The 17943-nt window shown below is 41.5% G+C and overlaps 1 protein-coding gene across 1 annotated transcript; it reads left to right on the top strand.

Moving 5' to 3' along the window:
* The first annotated feature begins 1718 nt into the window (after window positions 1-1718).
* SCG2 (secretogranin II) lies at window positions 1719-4012 on the top strand. The gene has a single exon (XM_066346002.1). The coding sequence runs from the start codon at window positions 1729-1731 to the stop codon at window positions 3580-3582; it is 1854 nt and encodes a 617-aa protein (XP_066202099.1). The 5' UTR covers window positions 1719-1728; the 3' UTR covers window positions 3583-4012.
* The last annotated feature ends 13931 nt before the right edge of the window (window positions 4013-17943 follow it).

Genomic DNA, 17943 nt, shown 5'->3' with positions numbered 1-17943 from the left:
ACTACTCCAGGATAACAGTTTAAAAGAAAATGAGTTCAGAAAGGTTCTTAAAATTACCATTTTAAATGATAATGTTGAAAATAAGTTAACAAGGTTAAATTAATCCTGAAATAATATAAAGAATGATGTATAATGTATTTTTATTTAGACCTAAAAATTTATGAATAAAATTTCTATTAGTAAACATTGATTCATAGTATTTTAGAAGTTTGTTTGTTTTTTAACATGCTTTGAGAGATTTTTCTTTCAGTAAATTAAGTAACCTGGTTAATGGGAACTATTTTAACAAATATATGCATCTGTGCTAAAGAAATTTCTGTAACTACAACTATTTTGGGGCTTTAAAATTATTTAAATACCAATATGATAGAAGAAACAATGATATTCTTTATAATTGATATTTGAGCTAACAGAAAATTGTACCCACACAGCTTATATACCACAAAACCATGATCCAGGTAAGATAGTATGAACAAATTTATAAATGTTCTTTACTTTTATTTGCCACCAAATTGCAAGTATTAAAAATAGTTTCTCAGTGTTAGCAATGCCAATTGTAAAACGTAAGGACCATTGTCCTTGTTAATACATATGTGAGATAAAAGGCAGTGGAGAAAAAAAAATGAATGAAGATTTTTAAGTAGGAAAAATTCAACATATCATCTGTGTTTATATAAATTGGGAATTACATAGTGTTTATTTTAAGATATTTTAACAGTATGAGTCATTTAAGATTTCACAGGTCCAAACCAAAATAGACATATAAGTCAGGCTGGATCTGAACATTCACAAGTTCAGAAATAGACTAGTTAAGTAAACTTATGTTTTCCCTGTAGCATCTGTTTTTATTTACTATACACTCTTGAGGGCTGATGAAAAATATAATCACGATTGCATTTTGCAAGACAGTGACAATAAAATTATTAGGAGAGACATGAAGCATAGATATTTTAAAACAGTTCAATTTATTATTTTAATATGTTTACACAGGAAAAAAGTTTAAAGGTTAGCCTACTAACTCAGACCCGAGAAAACACATGTTGTGGGGGTTATTAAGGTACATACCTTCCAAAATTGATAGTTGGATTTGGTGTCAGAGTGAGAATAAATTATTTCTGAAAAAGGGATGTGAGGGGGACTCATTCACAAGCTAATTCAGTATGATTGACACTAACATGCTGTATCACTATATCATATGTAATGATACCATTGCTATTATATTTCTATAAAAAATTATGTGGACAATTTAGGAACTAAACAGCATGATTTTGATACAACCTTAAGAAAGTTATTTGTGTGCGTGTGTGCATGTGTGTGCCTGTGTACATGCATGTTTTAAATTAAACCAATTACTTTTTTTGCCAATAATTTCAATAGGAATGCTATTCAACAAAACTGAAATTCATCTTGGAAAGTCTTTATTAAACAGAAACAATGCATACTAACCACATCAGTGTTTTTTTTTTTATTATTATTCCAACCAAGTTTATACCATGCAAATTGAATGCAAATGGGCAATAATTTTGCTAGATTACTGTAGTTAGCTTGTGAGGATCATGGAGGACATATTTATAGATTTTAAAAACAATTTCCCTAAGTATAATGTGAAGTAATCTCTACTATGTTTTTCTTCCATCACTGGGCAATTGCTGCTTTTGTTAGAGTGTCTTCGAGTCTGCTGCATTTGTGCTAACTCATGTTTTCCATCTTTAAGGCCATCTTTCGAACATGGCAGAAGCTAAGATTCACTGGCTTGGAGCAGCCTTGTCTCTCATCTCTTTAATTTTGCTCATCTCTGGGGCCGAAGCAGCTTCATTTCAGCGAAACCAGCTGCTTCAGAAAGAACCAGACCTCAGATTGGAAAACGTCCAAAGGTTTCCCAATCCTGAAATGATCAGGGCTTTGGAGTACATAGAAAAGCTCCGACAGCAAGCTCACAAAGAGGAAAGCAGCCCCGACTACAATCCCTACCAAGGCGTCTCTCTTCCCCTGCAGCAGAAAGAAAATGGTGATGAGGGTCGCTTGCCAGAGAATTCAAGGGATTCCCTGAGTGCAGATGAGTGGATGAGAATAATCCTGGAAGCTCTGAGACAGGCTGAAAATGAGCCTCAATCTGCACGAAATGAAAACAAGCCCTATACCTTGAATTCAGAGAAGAACTTTCCAATGGACATGCCTGACGACTATGAGGCTCAGCAGTGGCCAGAGAGAAAACTCAAGCACATGCGATTCCCTCCAATGTATGAAGAGAATTCCAGGGACAACCCCTTTAAACGCACAAATGAGATCGTGGAGGAACAATACACTCCTCAAAGTCTTGCTACACTGGAGTCTGTGTTCCAAGAGCTGGGAAAGCTGACAGGACCAAACAACCAGAAGCGTGAGAAGGCTGACGAAGAGCAGAAACTTTACACAGATGACGAAGATGATATCTATAAGGCCAATAACATCGCCTACGAAGATGTAGTTGGGGGAGAGGACTGGAACCCAGTAGAGGAAAAAATAGAGAGTCAAACCCAAGAAGAGGTAAGGGACAGCAAAGAGAATATAGAAAAAAATGAACAAGTCAATAATGAAATGAAGCGTTCAGGACAGCTGGGCCTCCAGGATGCAGATCTCCGGAGAGAGAGTCAAGATCAGCTCTCAGAGGACGCCTCCAAGGTCATCGCCTATCTGAAAAGGTTAGTGAGTGCTGTGGAAAGTGGGAGGGCACAGAATGGGCAAAACGGGGAAAGGGCAGCCAGGCTTTTTGAGAAACCACTTGATTCTCAGTCTATTTATCAGCTGATTGACATTTCAAGGAATTTGCAGATCCCTCCTGAAGATTTAATTGACATGCTCAAAACAGGAGAGAAGCCAAATGGACCAGTGGAACCCGAGCAAGAACTCGAGCCTCCGGTTGACATGGATGACATCTCAGAGGTGGACTTAGACCGTCCAGGTATGTTCCAAAATAAGCTGCTGTCCAAGAATGGTTACCCTAAACCCCCCGGTCATGCTGTGACAGAGGCCCTACCAGATGGGCTCAGTGTTGAGGACATTTTAAGTCTTTTAGGGATGGAGAGTGCTGCCAATCAAAAGCCTTCCTATTTCCCCAGTCAGTATAACGGAGAAAAGGTTCTGCCGAGACTCCCATATGGGAGGTCAAAGGCAAACCAGCTGTCCAAAGGTGCCTGGATGCCAGATGTTGAAAACAAACAAATGGCCTATGAAAGCCTGAATGACAAGGATCAAGAGTTAGGAGAGTACTTGGCCAGAATGCTAGTTAAATACCCCGAGATCATGAGTTCAAGCCAGGTGAAGCGAGTTCCTGGTCAAGTCTCATCTGAAGATGACCTACAGGAAGAGGACCAAATCGAGCAGGCCGTCAAGGAGCATCTGAATCAAGGGAGCTCACAGGAGACCGATAAACCAGCCTCGGTAAGCAAACGGCTCCCCGTGGGACCCCCGAAGAGTGAGAATCCTCCCAACAGACAGTACCTGGATGAAGATCTGTTGATGAAAGTGCTGGAATACCTCAACCAAGAAAAGGCAGAAAAGGGGAAGGAGCATATTACTAAGAGAGCAATGGAAAATATGTAAAAGGCTTTCATGAGATGCACCACTTTCAGCCCTTCTACCCCCAGAAAATCCCAACATTTCACTTTAATGTGTTGACTTCTATCTTGTTAACACTGTAATATCTTTCCTTGATGTACAAGCAGATGAAACCATGGTCACTGCGGTGTCTGCTTCACTCAACTCTGAGTTGTTCTCTTGTGTATTGATATGTGTAAATGTTATGACTTCTGGATAAAAACAGTAATTATATCCCTTCCTTAAGAAAGATATCTAAGATAGTGTTTAATAGTGTATCTAATGGTGGTGGCATTGTGTATGCTCACATGTAATAAAGAGTGTTATCATCTCCTTGAAAGTTTTTAATATTTATTGAATTATTTTGTTACTGTCTGTAGTGTTTTGTGGAGTACTGAAGCAAAAAATAAAAAAAATAAAGCATTATAAATATATAGTTTTATTTACAAGGCCTTTTCTATTGTGTGGTTTATTTTTGATTAATAAATGTTATTTCTGGACAATGGTGGGCTTTTCCTTCTGGAAAACTAGAGACAATGACTATGGAGCAAGCAGTATGGAGCCAGAAGAGGAAATTGTCACCTTCCACAGCCAACCCAGGTAAGAAATCATGAATCGTAACTATATGATCATGCTACATGTTCATGGAATGCAACATACTCTAACAGCCCACTACCTAATGCTTGCCTAAGGGTTTTCTCATATATAAAACTTATGGAATAAGCCTTTTATTGTCTTTTTTATACCTTTTACCCTTGATTTATATAAATAAAAACATGTAAGTCTTCAGTACCCATCACCAGCATTGGGGAAAAAGAGCTGGGTTCAGGACAATCAGAAATGACTATAGACTTGGGAGCAATCTACCTATACATGGGTCACCTTGGTCCCCAGAATACAAGAATTCTGCCTCTTTTGTGAGATTTGAGAGGGGTTAAGAGACTCCCAAACGGACTGTCAACTAAGGAAATGGGCACAGGCACAGTGAGAACACACCAGCTGCCCTCTGTCTTGCCCTCCTGCTGGAGAGAATCCTGAATGGGGGAGGCAGTACCTAACTGTGACAATGTGTGTCACTTCGGGGGGCCAGGAAGGTATCAGCATCCTAACATAGCAACAGGAAATGAACAAAACTAGCAACAAGAAAATATATAGAGCAACAAAATGACAATGGTTGTTTAAAAAAAACAAAGAAATAATCATCACTGTTTACTGAATGCTTATTGTGCACCAGGCCCTATAAGAAACACTTTATACACTTTTTCTCATTTGGTCTCTACTACACTACTTGTTAAGTGTCTTTTAGCTCTCTTTTACATCAGGAAAAACAAAACTCAGAAAGGTTATACTAACTTGCCTAAAGTCACCCAGTGTGTAAGTTAGCAAAGCCTGTATCCTTAACCACTTCACTGCACTAAATCTCTGGGAAACGCCCTTTTCCCTGAGGCTTGCAACTTTGGAGGGGGGTGATGAAGTCTTAGTATGGGCCACTTCCAAGTAAGAGCACATGTGTAGGAGTGGGGGGGGGGGGGAAGGGAGGAGACCTTTGAAAAGTCAGAAGGCAATTAGAATGCTTGCATACCTTGAGAGAAAACACAGAATGTAGGTTTTTCTACTTCATAATTTTTCCTTGACTCTCTTCTGTTCAATTATCATATGATTTTATGAAATCCAATAATCTGTAAGCGGAAGAGACCTGAGAGGTGATTTGTGTCTACGGCAGGGATCGAGAACCTATGGCTTGTGAGCCAGATGTGGCTCTTTTGATGGCTGCATCTGGCTCACAGACAAATCTTTAATAAAAAAAAAATGTTAAAAGTATAAAACATTCTCATGTATTACAATTCATTCATTTCCTACTGTTTATGTTCATGGTTGCGGGTGGCTGGAGCCAATCACAGCTGTGCTCCGGGACAACACCAAATTTTTATTGGATAATGCGTAACATCCATGGGTTGTTGTATGGCTCTCACAGAATTACATTTTAAAATATGTGGCGTTCATGGCTCTCTCAGCCAAAAAGAGTCCCGACCCCTGGTCTACAGTGTTTCTAGTAAGGGGTCTTCACTCAAATACTTTCAGGGTAGAGAGTTACCATTCCCCAAGGTAGTGGTGTGAATGGGGAGAGCCAGGACACGGGTGAAGCTTCCAGTGTAGGTACACATTAACATGCCATGCTTTGCAGAAGTCCACGTCCACCTTTGGCCCATCGCATGTTCTCATCAACACCCTTTTTCCTGCATTAAGTCACTCCTGGTGCACTGAAGAAACCGTGTGATTACTTCCATATAAGCCTTCGTTTAGCAGAGCTGGCAACACGGCGCGTCTCCACCCAACAGAAACTTGTGCCCCCGGCAGGTTAGGAAGTGAGAGCAAGTGACTGACACAACACAGCTGATGAGAGTCCAGGATGGGATTTACCCACAGACCTGGGGGATGCCAAACCTCGTGCTCATCGCACTACAACACAAACTGACGCTCGTTTCTCAGAGTCTCATTTAGACTTCAAATTCCACGGTTCTCTACCGATGGCATTCCAGGCCTCGGGGTGGGCAGTTGGGGAGAGGTTTGATTTGGGATGTATCTTCCCGACCTGGCTCCTCTGACAGCAGTCAGCGAGCATCTCTGCCTTTCTGCAGTGCCACCCGAGCTCCAGCTATTCAGTCACCAGCCTTATTTATTTCTGATCCAAAGATGCTATTTTTTCATAAGTACATAGTTCCCTAGCTTAACAAATAAAGCTCTCAGTACCATTCAAAGATGCGAATGACAAATTAGTTGGGATTAGAGCAACACTTCCCCCTTTTCTTTCCAAAAGTCTCTTTCAGCAGAAGTCGTGGAGAAGCTTGAGCCCTCCAAGCAGACAGATGGCTTTCGTAGGCTACTTGGAAGGGGGGAGAAACTGCCTGTCCATAGAGACCGCCCCTGTGGGGGTCCACACTTCCCTCAAGGAGTCACATAAGGGCCTCGCCCTCTGTATGGTCTCAGCAAGACCCTCACCTGCCCAGCCTCTCCTCCCCACTCACCCTGGGGACAATTAGAACAAAACTGATTGTACCCTTGATGACAAAACGTCCAAGTCATCCCCCATTTCCCACAGCCAATGCCCCCCTAAACTTTATCACCTTTTTGAACCTCTGTTCCTACTCTTTCCCATGTTCCGTAACATCGTCCACTATGTCCTTTAATACTCAGGGTCAGTCGTGAGCAGCGTCCCCTGCGCCCTCAGCCTCTTCTCTGAATGGTCTTCGCCTCCTGGCTCTGACGGAAACCCATCGCTGCTGAAGTTGCTGCTTTCCCTGGAACTTTCTTCCTTGCTCCTTTTTGCTTCTTAGCAGACATGGTTTTCTTTCAACTTCCCTTTCTGAGGGATGGTGGTATGTTAATACACAGCTTCGTTATTAGTGAGGATTATCGTCGAGGCAAGTGCAAGTAAAACCAAGTCAAATGAGATGGATCCGAAACACAAATATAGGTTCATAGAATCCCAATAAAGCTCAAGCTGAAATGGTGGATATCCAGACAGGTGGAGCAATGATCTGTTTCAAAAAATTAAGATGTATTTGACATGTATCACTATGCAAATTTAAAGTGTACACTGTATTATTATTATTATTTTTTCTGTATTTTTCTGAAGCCGGAAACGGGGAGAGACAGTCAGACAGACTCCCGCATGCGCCCGACCGGGATCCACCCGGCGCGCCCACCAGGGGGCGACGCTCTGCCCACCAGGGGGCGATGCTCTGCCCCTCCGGGGCGTCGCTCGTTGCAACCAGAGCCACTCTAGTGCCTGGGACAGAGGCCGAGGAGCCATCCCCAGCGCCGGGGCCATCTTTGCTCCAATGGAGCCTCGGCTGTGGGAGGGGAAGAGAGAGACAGAGAGGAAGGAGAGGGGGAGGGGTGGAGAAGCAGATGGGCGCTTCTCCTGTGTGCCCTGGCTGGGAATCGAACCTGGGACTTCTGCACGCCAGGTCGACGCTCTACCACTGAGCCAACCAGCCAGGGCTACACTGTATTATTGATTGGCGACTTTAAGTCTTATGCCATCCCTCAGGACCCGTCTATTAGTCCTCACCGATATAGTCATCTACAGCCCTGGGTCACTTTTCCTCACGCCACTGTCACTCTTTCACACACTGCTTCTGTCTGATACTTGTCAGTTTCGATACCCATGAAGATGCCTTCGCCAGTGCTTCCCGGCTCCATCCTCCACCAGCTATTCACTTGCACAGTCATACCCTTGCTTATCTCTTTGCTAATGAGTGCAACTTATCCTACATCTAAATGCTGAACATTTCACTCTAACAACCACCTCCTGTTTCCAGTGTACCCCCTTTAGCCCCTTTGCTCCAGTAATTCCCCACCGCCACCAATGATGTAATCCATGGATCCTTCCGTCTTTCTGCTCTCTCTCATTCCCTGCATTCTTCACCACCCACCTTGACCAGCTTAAATTGCATGTTTGTCATTACAATCATTCCTTTGTAGACATTCGTAACTCCCTTCGGTTTCTCCTGTTTCCTTGTGATTGCTTTGCTACACAGGAATTCCAGTTAAGTCCAACTCTGCACCCACTCGAACCTGCCTTCCTACAGCTGAACACAGCAGGAAAATATCTATTACTGATTGATTCACTTTATTCACGCTCATTGACTTCAAGTGGCCCATGATACTCGGCCCGGAATCCCATACACCTCTCACCCATTCCGTCTCTCTCACCTTAGATAATTTGTATTTTCCCCCACGTCAGCAAAAATCTAACCCTGTCTCTACCCGAAGCATGATCATCTGCTTCATGTTTTGATGAGAAAAATAAAACAACCCGAGGAGGACTACAGACTCCCGTGTTCACGTTTGACCCACCTCTCTGCATTTGGGGTGATGCACTGTTTCCTGTCCTTGGGGGTAACTGCTCTGGGCTCCCGACCACCACTTGTGCCCGCCATCCTGACTTCTTGCTCACTGGAGAACCTTGTTTTAGTAACTCTTCCATCCTCCAAGCATCAACTTTTGCCTTTCTACTGTATCATCCTCATCAGCGTACAATAGGCATGATGAAAAAAATGTTTTTCACCTGCAAAAACAACCCAACAAGTGAAGAAGCAAATAAAAACCTCTTCTAACCTCATTTCCCCTCACACCATCTGTTCCATGTCTCTTCCCTTTACCGAAAAACCCTTTAAAGAGTTGTGTGTACTTAACCTTCAGTTGTCTCTGCAGCAGTTTATATGTAATAATTGTTATTCTGTTAACAAAATATCACTTTGTGATTGCAAAAAAAAAAGTTGCAGCTATTTTTTTGATGTTCTGAATGCTTCTAAATAAAGGCAATTTTTTATTTTTATTTTTATTTTTTAAAATTTTTTGTATTTTTCTGAAGTTGGAAATGGGGAGGCAGTCAGACAGACTCCCGCATGCACCCGACTGGGATCCACCCGGCATGCCCACCAGGGAGTGTTGCTCTGCCTATTTGGGGCGTCACTCTGTTGCAACCAGAGGCATTCCAGCACCTGAGACAGAGGCCACAGAGCCATCCTCAGCGCCTGGGCCAACTTTGCTCCAATGGAGCCCTGGCTGTGGGAGGGGAAGAGAGAGACAGAGAGAAAGGAGAGGGGGAGGGGTGGAGAAGCAGATGGGCACCTCTCCTGTATGCCCTGGCTAGGAATCAAACCTGGGACTCCCGCACGCCAGGCTGACTCTCTACCACTGAGCCATCTGGCCAGGGCCAATAAATGCAATTTTTTAATTAAAAAAATTTTTGTGTGTACAGCCCCTTCTTGTCATGTTTTTACCCCTACTTTTCCATAGATATGGCTCCTGTCAAGATAAAAAATTACCTCCACATTGCTACATCTGATGATCAATGACCAATTCCAGTCTTTATCTTACTTGACTTAGCATCATTTGACTGTGTAATCACTTTTTCTCCTGTAAATACCTTCTTGGATTGGTGTCTAGGTCACCACACATACCTGGCTCTCCCTCTATATCATTGGTTACTCCTTCTCAATATCCTTTGCTGTCCCTTCTCATTCCCCAAACTCTGAACATTAGAGATCAGAGCTCAGACTTTGAAACTATTCTCTTACCTGTTTATACTCTTTCTTTAGGTGATCTCATCTAAGACTCATGGCTTTACCACCAACTATTGACCAGAAACTTCCAAAACTGTATGTTTCTCTCACAGTGTTTCCCTGAACTCCAAAATTATTGGTTCAACTGTTTTAGATGATGTCCCCATCTGGATATTCAATAGATAACTCAATAGTTATGTGACCATAAAGTATTCCTGGTTTCCCACTCCTTGACAAAATCCTAGCTTCTCTCTTAGACTTTTGCATCTCAAGTTCTTTAGACAAAAACCCATGCTTTTGTCTCTGACTCCTCTTTTTATCTTAGAACCCACTTATAAATTGGTAGCGAATCTTGTCATCTCAACCTCAATATATATATATATATCCATACTTCATCTTCCTACCTCCTCCACTCTCACCAACATGGTGCAAACCATGATCATCTCTCATCTGGGCTACTGGAATATCCTTCTATTACTTTTCCCTGCTTTCACTCTAATTCCACTGTATTTTGAATAGCAACCAGCATGATTCAGTTATAATCAAGGTCAGATAATACTAATGAGTGGAAGCCAAAGGGATTGTTATGATAGGCAGTGCCCTACATGCTCTAGTTCTGAACTCTTTCCTGGAACTCTTCCCAGTCCTCCCTGTTTTGAACTTGCATTGACCTCTTCATTGCTCCTGAACTATTGCCACGCACACTCCCCCCTCAAGACTTGTGCTGTTTTCTCTTTCAGAAGTACCAGTCCCCCAAACATATGCGTGCTTTTTCTCTTTATCTCCTTCAAGTATTTTGTGCAGATATTGACTTCTCAATGCCATTCTTTCTAAATTTTCAACTCTTACATGCTTTTCCTGTCTCCTTACCACTTATTACACCTAACATTCTTAATTTGTAATTTTATCTTGTTTACTGGTTACTCCTCCATCACTAGACGGTGATCTCCCCAAGGTTAGTTATTGTTGGCTTTTGTATCTCCAGCTCCCTTGATCAGTAACTGAAACACAGAGAGTTTACAGAAACTAGTTATTGATGAAATAAAGGAATTGTGAATGAAAGACAAAAAGGGGAAAAGAACATGAAAACAATGGAAAGGGCTTGAAAACAAACAGTGAACCCAGGTAAATTCTTGTTGAAAAAAACCCATCAATTTTATTATACTAATACAAATTTAAAACCTATATTTTTTACAGAATAAAATTAATGAAAATTAATGATATTAATGAAATATTAAAATTTTACAGAATAAAATTTAAAATAAAATTCCTGATTCAGACTTCAATATCCTTCTATACCAGGGGTTGGGAAACTTTTCGGCTGAGAGAGCCATGAACGCCACATATTTTAAAATGTAATTCCGTGAGAGCCATACAATGTCCCATGTACATGACACATTATCCAATAAAAATTTGGTGTTGTCCCGGAGGACAGCTGTGATTGGCTCCAGCCACCCGCAACCATGAACATGAGCGGTAGGAAATGAATGGATTGTAACACATAAGAATGTTTTATATTTTTAATGTTATTAGTTTTTTATTAAAGATTTGTCTGCGAGCCTGATACAGTCATCGAAACAGCCACATCTGGCTCATGAGCCATAGGTTCCCAACCCCTGTTCTATACCAAGTCTTCCCTCTTCTCCTAAAGGAAATATAGCAGCACCATTAGAGCTCAGGTACCTCTGTGACTTTGCAAGAAGGGCATATGTGGAAGCTATCAAGCTTGTGACAATGGGGCCCAGATATTTTTCCAATTTAACTTATACATGATCATAGGGCCTATGCCATGGTTAGGCAAGTCTCTAAGATGCCACACTTTCCTAGCATTATAAAACTATAGTAATTTTGGCATTCTTATTAATCTGAGGGAGAATTATAGTTCTTTTACCCTTATAGAGCAAAAAGATTACTGTTACTATAAATGCAATGGAGATTAGTCACATGGTAATATTTTATGCCAGCCCAAATATGTTGCTACTGCAGTTAAAGCTCTTCGTGCTGTGACTATTGTTCCTGACCGCTGGAAGTCTAGGAGGCCCTGTGGGATTTGATCAAGGGATTTCAGAAGGGTGCAAAGAACCAGGGACAGAACATCCAGTGGAGTTTCCCTGGCAAGTTCAAGCCTTTTTATTTGGAGCACAGATGATGATTAGTTTGCACGTGTTCAGACGCATTTACTTTCCAGAAGGCTTATTACAGCAATAATCAGCAAGATATTTTGGAGAGCCAAAGCCACATGTGTATTTATAATTAATTTCCATATCATTTACATATGCCCATAGCCACTCTGCTTTCTTAAGAGAGTTTCAAGGGGAAGATGTATTGAGGATACCCGAGGTTTGTTATCTCACCAGACTTTTCTTTGTCCCTGAAGCCTTTCATTGAATCATTCTCGTTGGCGTGACTGCTGGAAGGCACAGGGAAACAGTGGGGGAGGGGTGAAAGGGCTGGGTGCAGAGCGGCCTGTCAAGTCTGTGCGAAGACCCAGGATGCAATAGCCACATTACTACTTCCGGTTCCTCCAGCACGCATTTATAATTTGATGCTATTGCTTCCTCAGCCTGATGGACTCTTCTGGTGTTTCAGTCCTTCTCGGAGGCTGGGTGCGCATGCTGCTACCTCCATCGACAGTGCACTGATGGCTTCTTTTCCTGGCTGTCACTGATTTTCTTTTACCTTCATGGCACTATTTGTTTCTCTTGGTCTCGCCACATCGCTATGGCTAGTTGTGTTGACCTGTCTGCCTCATCTGCTGAATTGTAAGCTCTGATGTCAGGGGCCTGCTCTGAACAGCCAGCCTCTCAGTATCCTCTACAATGGCCAACTTATGCCTCTTCCATGTGAGCTGCTCAACATCCATGTGCTGAATAAATGAGCAACGTTATCATACCTTCCTCTTTGCTGTCTTCATGCTTTATGGAGTCTGTACAGGCAGCTTCGGTAGCCCCGGCTCAGTTTAATAGGAAGAATGAGCAAAGTGCCTGCTGTGCACCCCCCGTGGTCCTCTAAGGAGCGCCTTGATCTTGGTGTCTTCGGAACATCTGAAATATCAGGATGGTGCGATGGTTTATGCTTTAAAGAGCATCTAATTTAGTGTTTGCCTTAATCAGAGTTTGAACCTAACCCTAGATTCCCACACTGGCATTTAGTTTTAACTGGCAGTTTTCTAATCTTGAGATTTAGAAACACTCGGCTTGCTGTTTTAATTAACAATTAACTTTTCACTCATGTATTATGGAGGGAGTTTGGACCACCACATAATAATCGAATTTAGCCTCTCTAATGTTAGCTGGCACCTCAATTCCTGTGTCACAGCTCAAAGAGCATTCAGATTTCAGCTCCAGAAACTCTTCTGACCTGCTGGAACATTGACTTGGAGAAGAGGTTTTGGGCTAATAGAACAAGACCAAACAAAACCAAATGAAATCCAGGCTTTGCTATTTACTAGCTCAGAAAATTACTCTAGCTGGATCTGAGGTAAGACTATACTTACCTTACAAATTATTGTACAGACTTATCAATAATGTATGTGAAGTGGTTTACAGTGCCTAGAACTATGTAGTTGTCAAATATAAGGTAGAAATTCCCAATTAATCAGCAAGCACTGACCATTTGTAATATGTAAATCCCAGTACTGGACATTATGTAGAGAAAAGGATATAAGAAGTGCATTTAATGTATTTGCACAAAAATAGACCACACTGTGAAAGCACTTTGGCCTCATCAACAAACAGGCTGAGGTGCTCATGCTGGAGCTATTTTGATAAAGTGGTTTGTGATGAAGCAATAATTTCAGATCTATCTGTTGTGGGTTCCAATATAGCTGGGGCCATTCCTCCGGGAACTGGAATGTTTAGAAGTCTGTAGGTGGTATGAACCAACACTTTAAGTTTATAATCCTAATTTATGCTAAAGAACCCTACATGGGCAGGGAAAACTGACAAGATCATGTTCCAGTTTCACATTATTGCCCTTTCTATACATTGTCCAAATCCCATTTCTTAAAATGAATTTTCAATGAGATAATGAAGACCTTAATTTTTATTTTATTTGTTCTCTACATTTTAATGATGATGCAATGACAAATTAACCCTTATAGATTTAACATGAATATTTAATAACCATGGTGTTTTTAAAATTCTACATAGATTTTTAAAGGAATCAACAGGAGTATTTCTTCTTGGTCTTTCCATTCATAGGCATTACACAGGGAACTGACTGAAAAATAAATAAGACAGAAGCCCCACCTCTTCCCCCCTTAGTGATAATCCCACAATTCAATTCATTCTGAACCAACAGGTTGCTATGGTAGCCGGAGAGCCGGCTCTAGGTTACTGCATGGAACTGTTCTGCAATGTAAAATCAGCTCAGCGCAGGAGGCGTTTCAAAATTCATGAGACTGGTGAAAGCAATTTTGTGCCTTCACCTCCAGGCTTCCTGCTTCTTTAAGAAAATTAAAATAAGAAGGAATCAGTGCCAACCTGAGCCTCTTTGGTGGTTTAACACCCTTTCCAGAGCGCTGGCTGGAGTAAACCATGATCTGGGCTTTTTATTTAATGTGCTTAAGATTTGTTCTTCATAAAACTCATGTTGTTAAAGGACAGTTGCATGCAACAAAAAATAAATGAGGAGAGTTACTAATTTTGTGTTTTGTATTTCTCTTCATTTCCAGTAAGAGCTAACATGAGGGTTTACTTTTAAATCTGCTGTGTTCAGATATACTGAACCTTATTATAATTGGAACTCTTGAAGCGCAGAATTCAATATACTATGAAATGCCACTTTTGACTCTGTACCTTATGTGAAGGATGACTTCTTAACATTATATATGTAAATATGGATATGTTATATATCATATATAAGACATGCAAATATATATTATGCAGATGTACACAATATATGTGCATAAAATGGCATTTTTTACATAATGAACAGACTCATATGATATACTCCACATATGTTACTTTTACATGTACACATATGTAAATATATAAGTATAATGATCATTTATTATACATGTTTAAAATTTTAATGAATTTAATTATTGCTTTATCATCTAATATGCCCTCTCTAGTCTCTCTTCATATGGAATTATCGATTCTTTATTGAATTTAAATCCTGACCTTTCTCTTGATGCATCTGTGACTATAAAATTTAAAAAAATAGCTATAAAAAGATAGGTAAACCAATAGATCAGCCTGATTTCTTTAATGCATAGTTTACTCTTATTTGCTATAAATTAGAAGCATCTTGGAAAGAAAGATAGTACATTAGGAGTAGAGTTGTGCCATGTCTAGTCCGTTATAAAACTTAATATAGCCTGACCAGGCTGTGGCGCAGTGGATAGAGCGTCGAACTGGGATGCGGAAGACCCAGGTTCGAGACCCTGAGGTCACCAGCTTGAGCCCAGCTCATCTGGTTTGAGCAAAAGCTCACCAGTTTGAGCCCAAGGTCACTGGCTCAAGCAAGGGGTTACTCAGTCTGCTGAAGGCCCGCGGTCAAGGCACATATGAGAAAGCAATCAATGAACAACTAAGGTGTTGCAACGCGCAATGAAAAACTAATGATTGATGCTTCTCATCTCTCCATTCCTGTCTGTCTGCCCCTATCTATCCCTCTCTCTGTCTCTGTAAAAAAAAAGAAAAGAAAAAATAAAAGAAAAAGAAAAAAAAGTTAAAAAAAAAACCTTAATATATATAGTTCCATGGAGATGCTACAATGGGGACTTCAGGGAAGGACAGATGTTTCACCATGATGTTTTATACCTCAGTGACCCAGAATATTCCATTACTTCCATCTGGACAATCCTCCATCTTGTTTTTTGACCCAGTTTTTGTTTATTCTTTAACGTGCAACTTTTTGAAGCCTTTTTAGACATGGCTTTCTCTTGCTTTCCATCCTGTAGACCCTGCCTTCACATCCTCCAAAAGACATCAGATTAGTCTTTCCTTCTTTGTAGCAACTACTCTTTTAACAACATCTACCATATTCTGTTTCAATTATCTGCTTATATGTGATTCTGATAAAACATCAAGCTTTCTAAGGACAGGGAATTCATAGTGAGAAACCACTTTTTTTTGTTTCTTTGTTTCTTTGTTTGTTTTCATATAACAACATCCCACTCTCTCTTTCTTCTGGCCACACTATCCCACTGTTTTGGGGGACTGCCTCTCCCCATTCCATGTGTATGTGTTGCGGCTAGTAACCATGGCATCTCCCACTTGAAGCCACAGAGCCGTGTGGAATCCTGAGTTTGATCAATCATGGTTCCCCATCCTCTTGTCCTTAGTGATGGCTCCAGGATGAGTATGTAATTCAAGCCCAGCTAACCAGAGTTCTTCCCTATGAATATATATGTGGATGCTATGGGTGAGTGTTTCTTGGGACTTTGAATATTTTATGCCTGCACATGTCTATTGCTCATTGGACTGCCAGGCCCGAGGCTGAGGAAGGGCATGGTATACAGAGGAATGTGTCCAGGGAAAAGTGAAGGAGACTGATTCGGCCAGGCTCCACTACCAAAAACTGACACATCCTCCAGAGAACAGACTGAGTTAGACCAGGCAGAGACTCCAGCATGAAAAATTGGTGAGTCCAGCAGCCTGTGGCTGGATGAGAGACATTGTCCCAGGGTACCAGGAGGGGCACTCCAGGACACAGCCACTGAGATGAGGCAGGGGTGCAAATGTTTATGAGGGATTCCACCTTTGAAAGAGAAAGGGGAACAAGCAGAATTGGGCAGGGAAAGCCGTGAGAAGAAAATACGGACATGCAAGTCACTGCTGGTCCATGGGGACACCCTCGAGCAAAACCTGTCCGCATGGGACAGAAATGGCCAGAATCCCATGTCACCTGGCTCATGCATTGGCAAGGGGCCACCACAAAAAGCATGGCTAGATTATCATCTCCTGGCTCAAATACTGGTCACAGCTCCCCGCCCCCACCTCATGTGACCCTAGCTGGAAAGTTGAGGCAGACCCCTGGAGACTGGGTGGAGTAGCTTGTTGGAGAAGGATCTGAGAGTAGCAGCCCCATGTCTGCGACACCTAGAGACCAGAGGGAGATGATAACACTGCATCACAGGATCCCTGATTCTTTCCTGAGACAGATGATGCCCCCAACTCCTGACCCTGTAAGCCAGACACCATTTTAAAGAGAAAAGCAGAGGAAATGGGAAATTATTTAAGAGACATAGTATTTTTAACAAATGAAAGACTATTTCCTATAAAGACACTGTTTATTGTATTGGACATTAGGTTAATTCGTTTTCCTGGTAATCCGGTGATGAGAGCTCAGAAGAAAGACTGGGTTAGTCATAGGAAAAATAGAGGTTTTATATTTTCTTGTCATAACTAAGTGATAGTTAAATTCTGTGACTGTCCTCAGTGTTATTGGGTCCATATTGTTAGATCCACAATGCGGTGCCAGCAAATGGTTAGAGAGAACACTTTTGCCATGAGTTTGTGCAAAGTATTTCAGGAGGAGACAGTTATTTTTAAGATTTCACATATTTAAAAATTCTTTTTTGGTGGCTGAGACTGTTACAAAAATCATTCCCCTCCTGCCCTCCCCCCCTCCCCCGCCCCGTAATGTTTCTCACACATATATTGTAAATCAAGAACAGGGTGTAAAAAAGAAAATTGGATTCCTTCAATGAAAGCATGTTGGATGGAGACTCTCACCTGAGGACAGTGACTGTCACCTGAAGATTTGAAAGTACTGTGATTTGTTGGTTGCCTGTACACATTGTCGCTCACGGAGTCTTACTGCATCCCAGGACACAGCAGCTCTCAGACGGCAGGCTGACTGCTCTGTAATGAATGCGGCAACCCGAAGCTCAGGAACCACGTGGCTAGGTCTGGCTACCAGATAAGTCACAGCAGGGTATGAGCATGAAAGCCAGCAGCGTGCAGCCCGTCTTTTCTACTTTACTTATGTATTCTATTTCAATCGGCTTCAATCCATTCATTCATTCAGTCATTTTCACTTTGCTCCTTCAACCATTCATCATTGGTTGTGTATTCAGTGTAGGACACTAATGTTAGGATGGCCAAGATAAATAAATATACAATTTTGCCTTGGAGGAGCTCAGGGTCTGGTAGGAAGACTGCCTTAGAAAAGTGCTTATTTGGAAAACCCTATGAAATAGAGCGATGCATACCCAACTATGGAACAGGAGGTATGAAACATTTAGTGGATGGTCTGTGGAACAGTTTCCATCTGTCCGCTTTGTGAAATAAATAGAAACCTAATATGGACAAACAAAACAAAACAAACACAAAAAATCATA

Source organism: Saccopteryx leptura, chromosome 7 (assembly GCF_036850995.1).
Source record: "Saccopteryx leptura isolate mSacLep1 chromosome 7, mSacLep1_pri_phased_curated, whole genome shotgun sequence".
Lineage (NCBI taxonomy): Eukaryota > Metazoa > Chordata > Mammalia > Chiroptera > Emballonuridae > Saccopteryx > Saccopteryx leptura.
The sequence above is the reverse complement of the archived record's forward strand: the minus strand, read 5'-3'. Positions and strand labels throughout refer to the sequence as shown.

What these genes read in the sequence shown, in the direction of transcription:
- SCG2 (XM_066346002.1), top strand. Translation starts at nt 1,729, where the DNA reads ATGGCAGAAGCTAAGATTCACTGGCTTGGAGCAGCCTTGTCTCTCATC.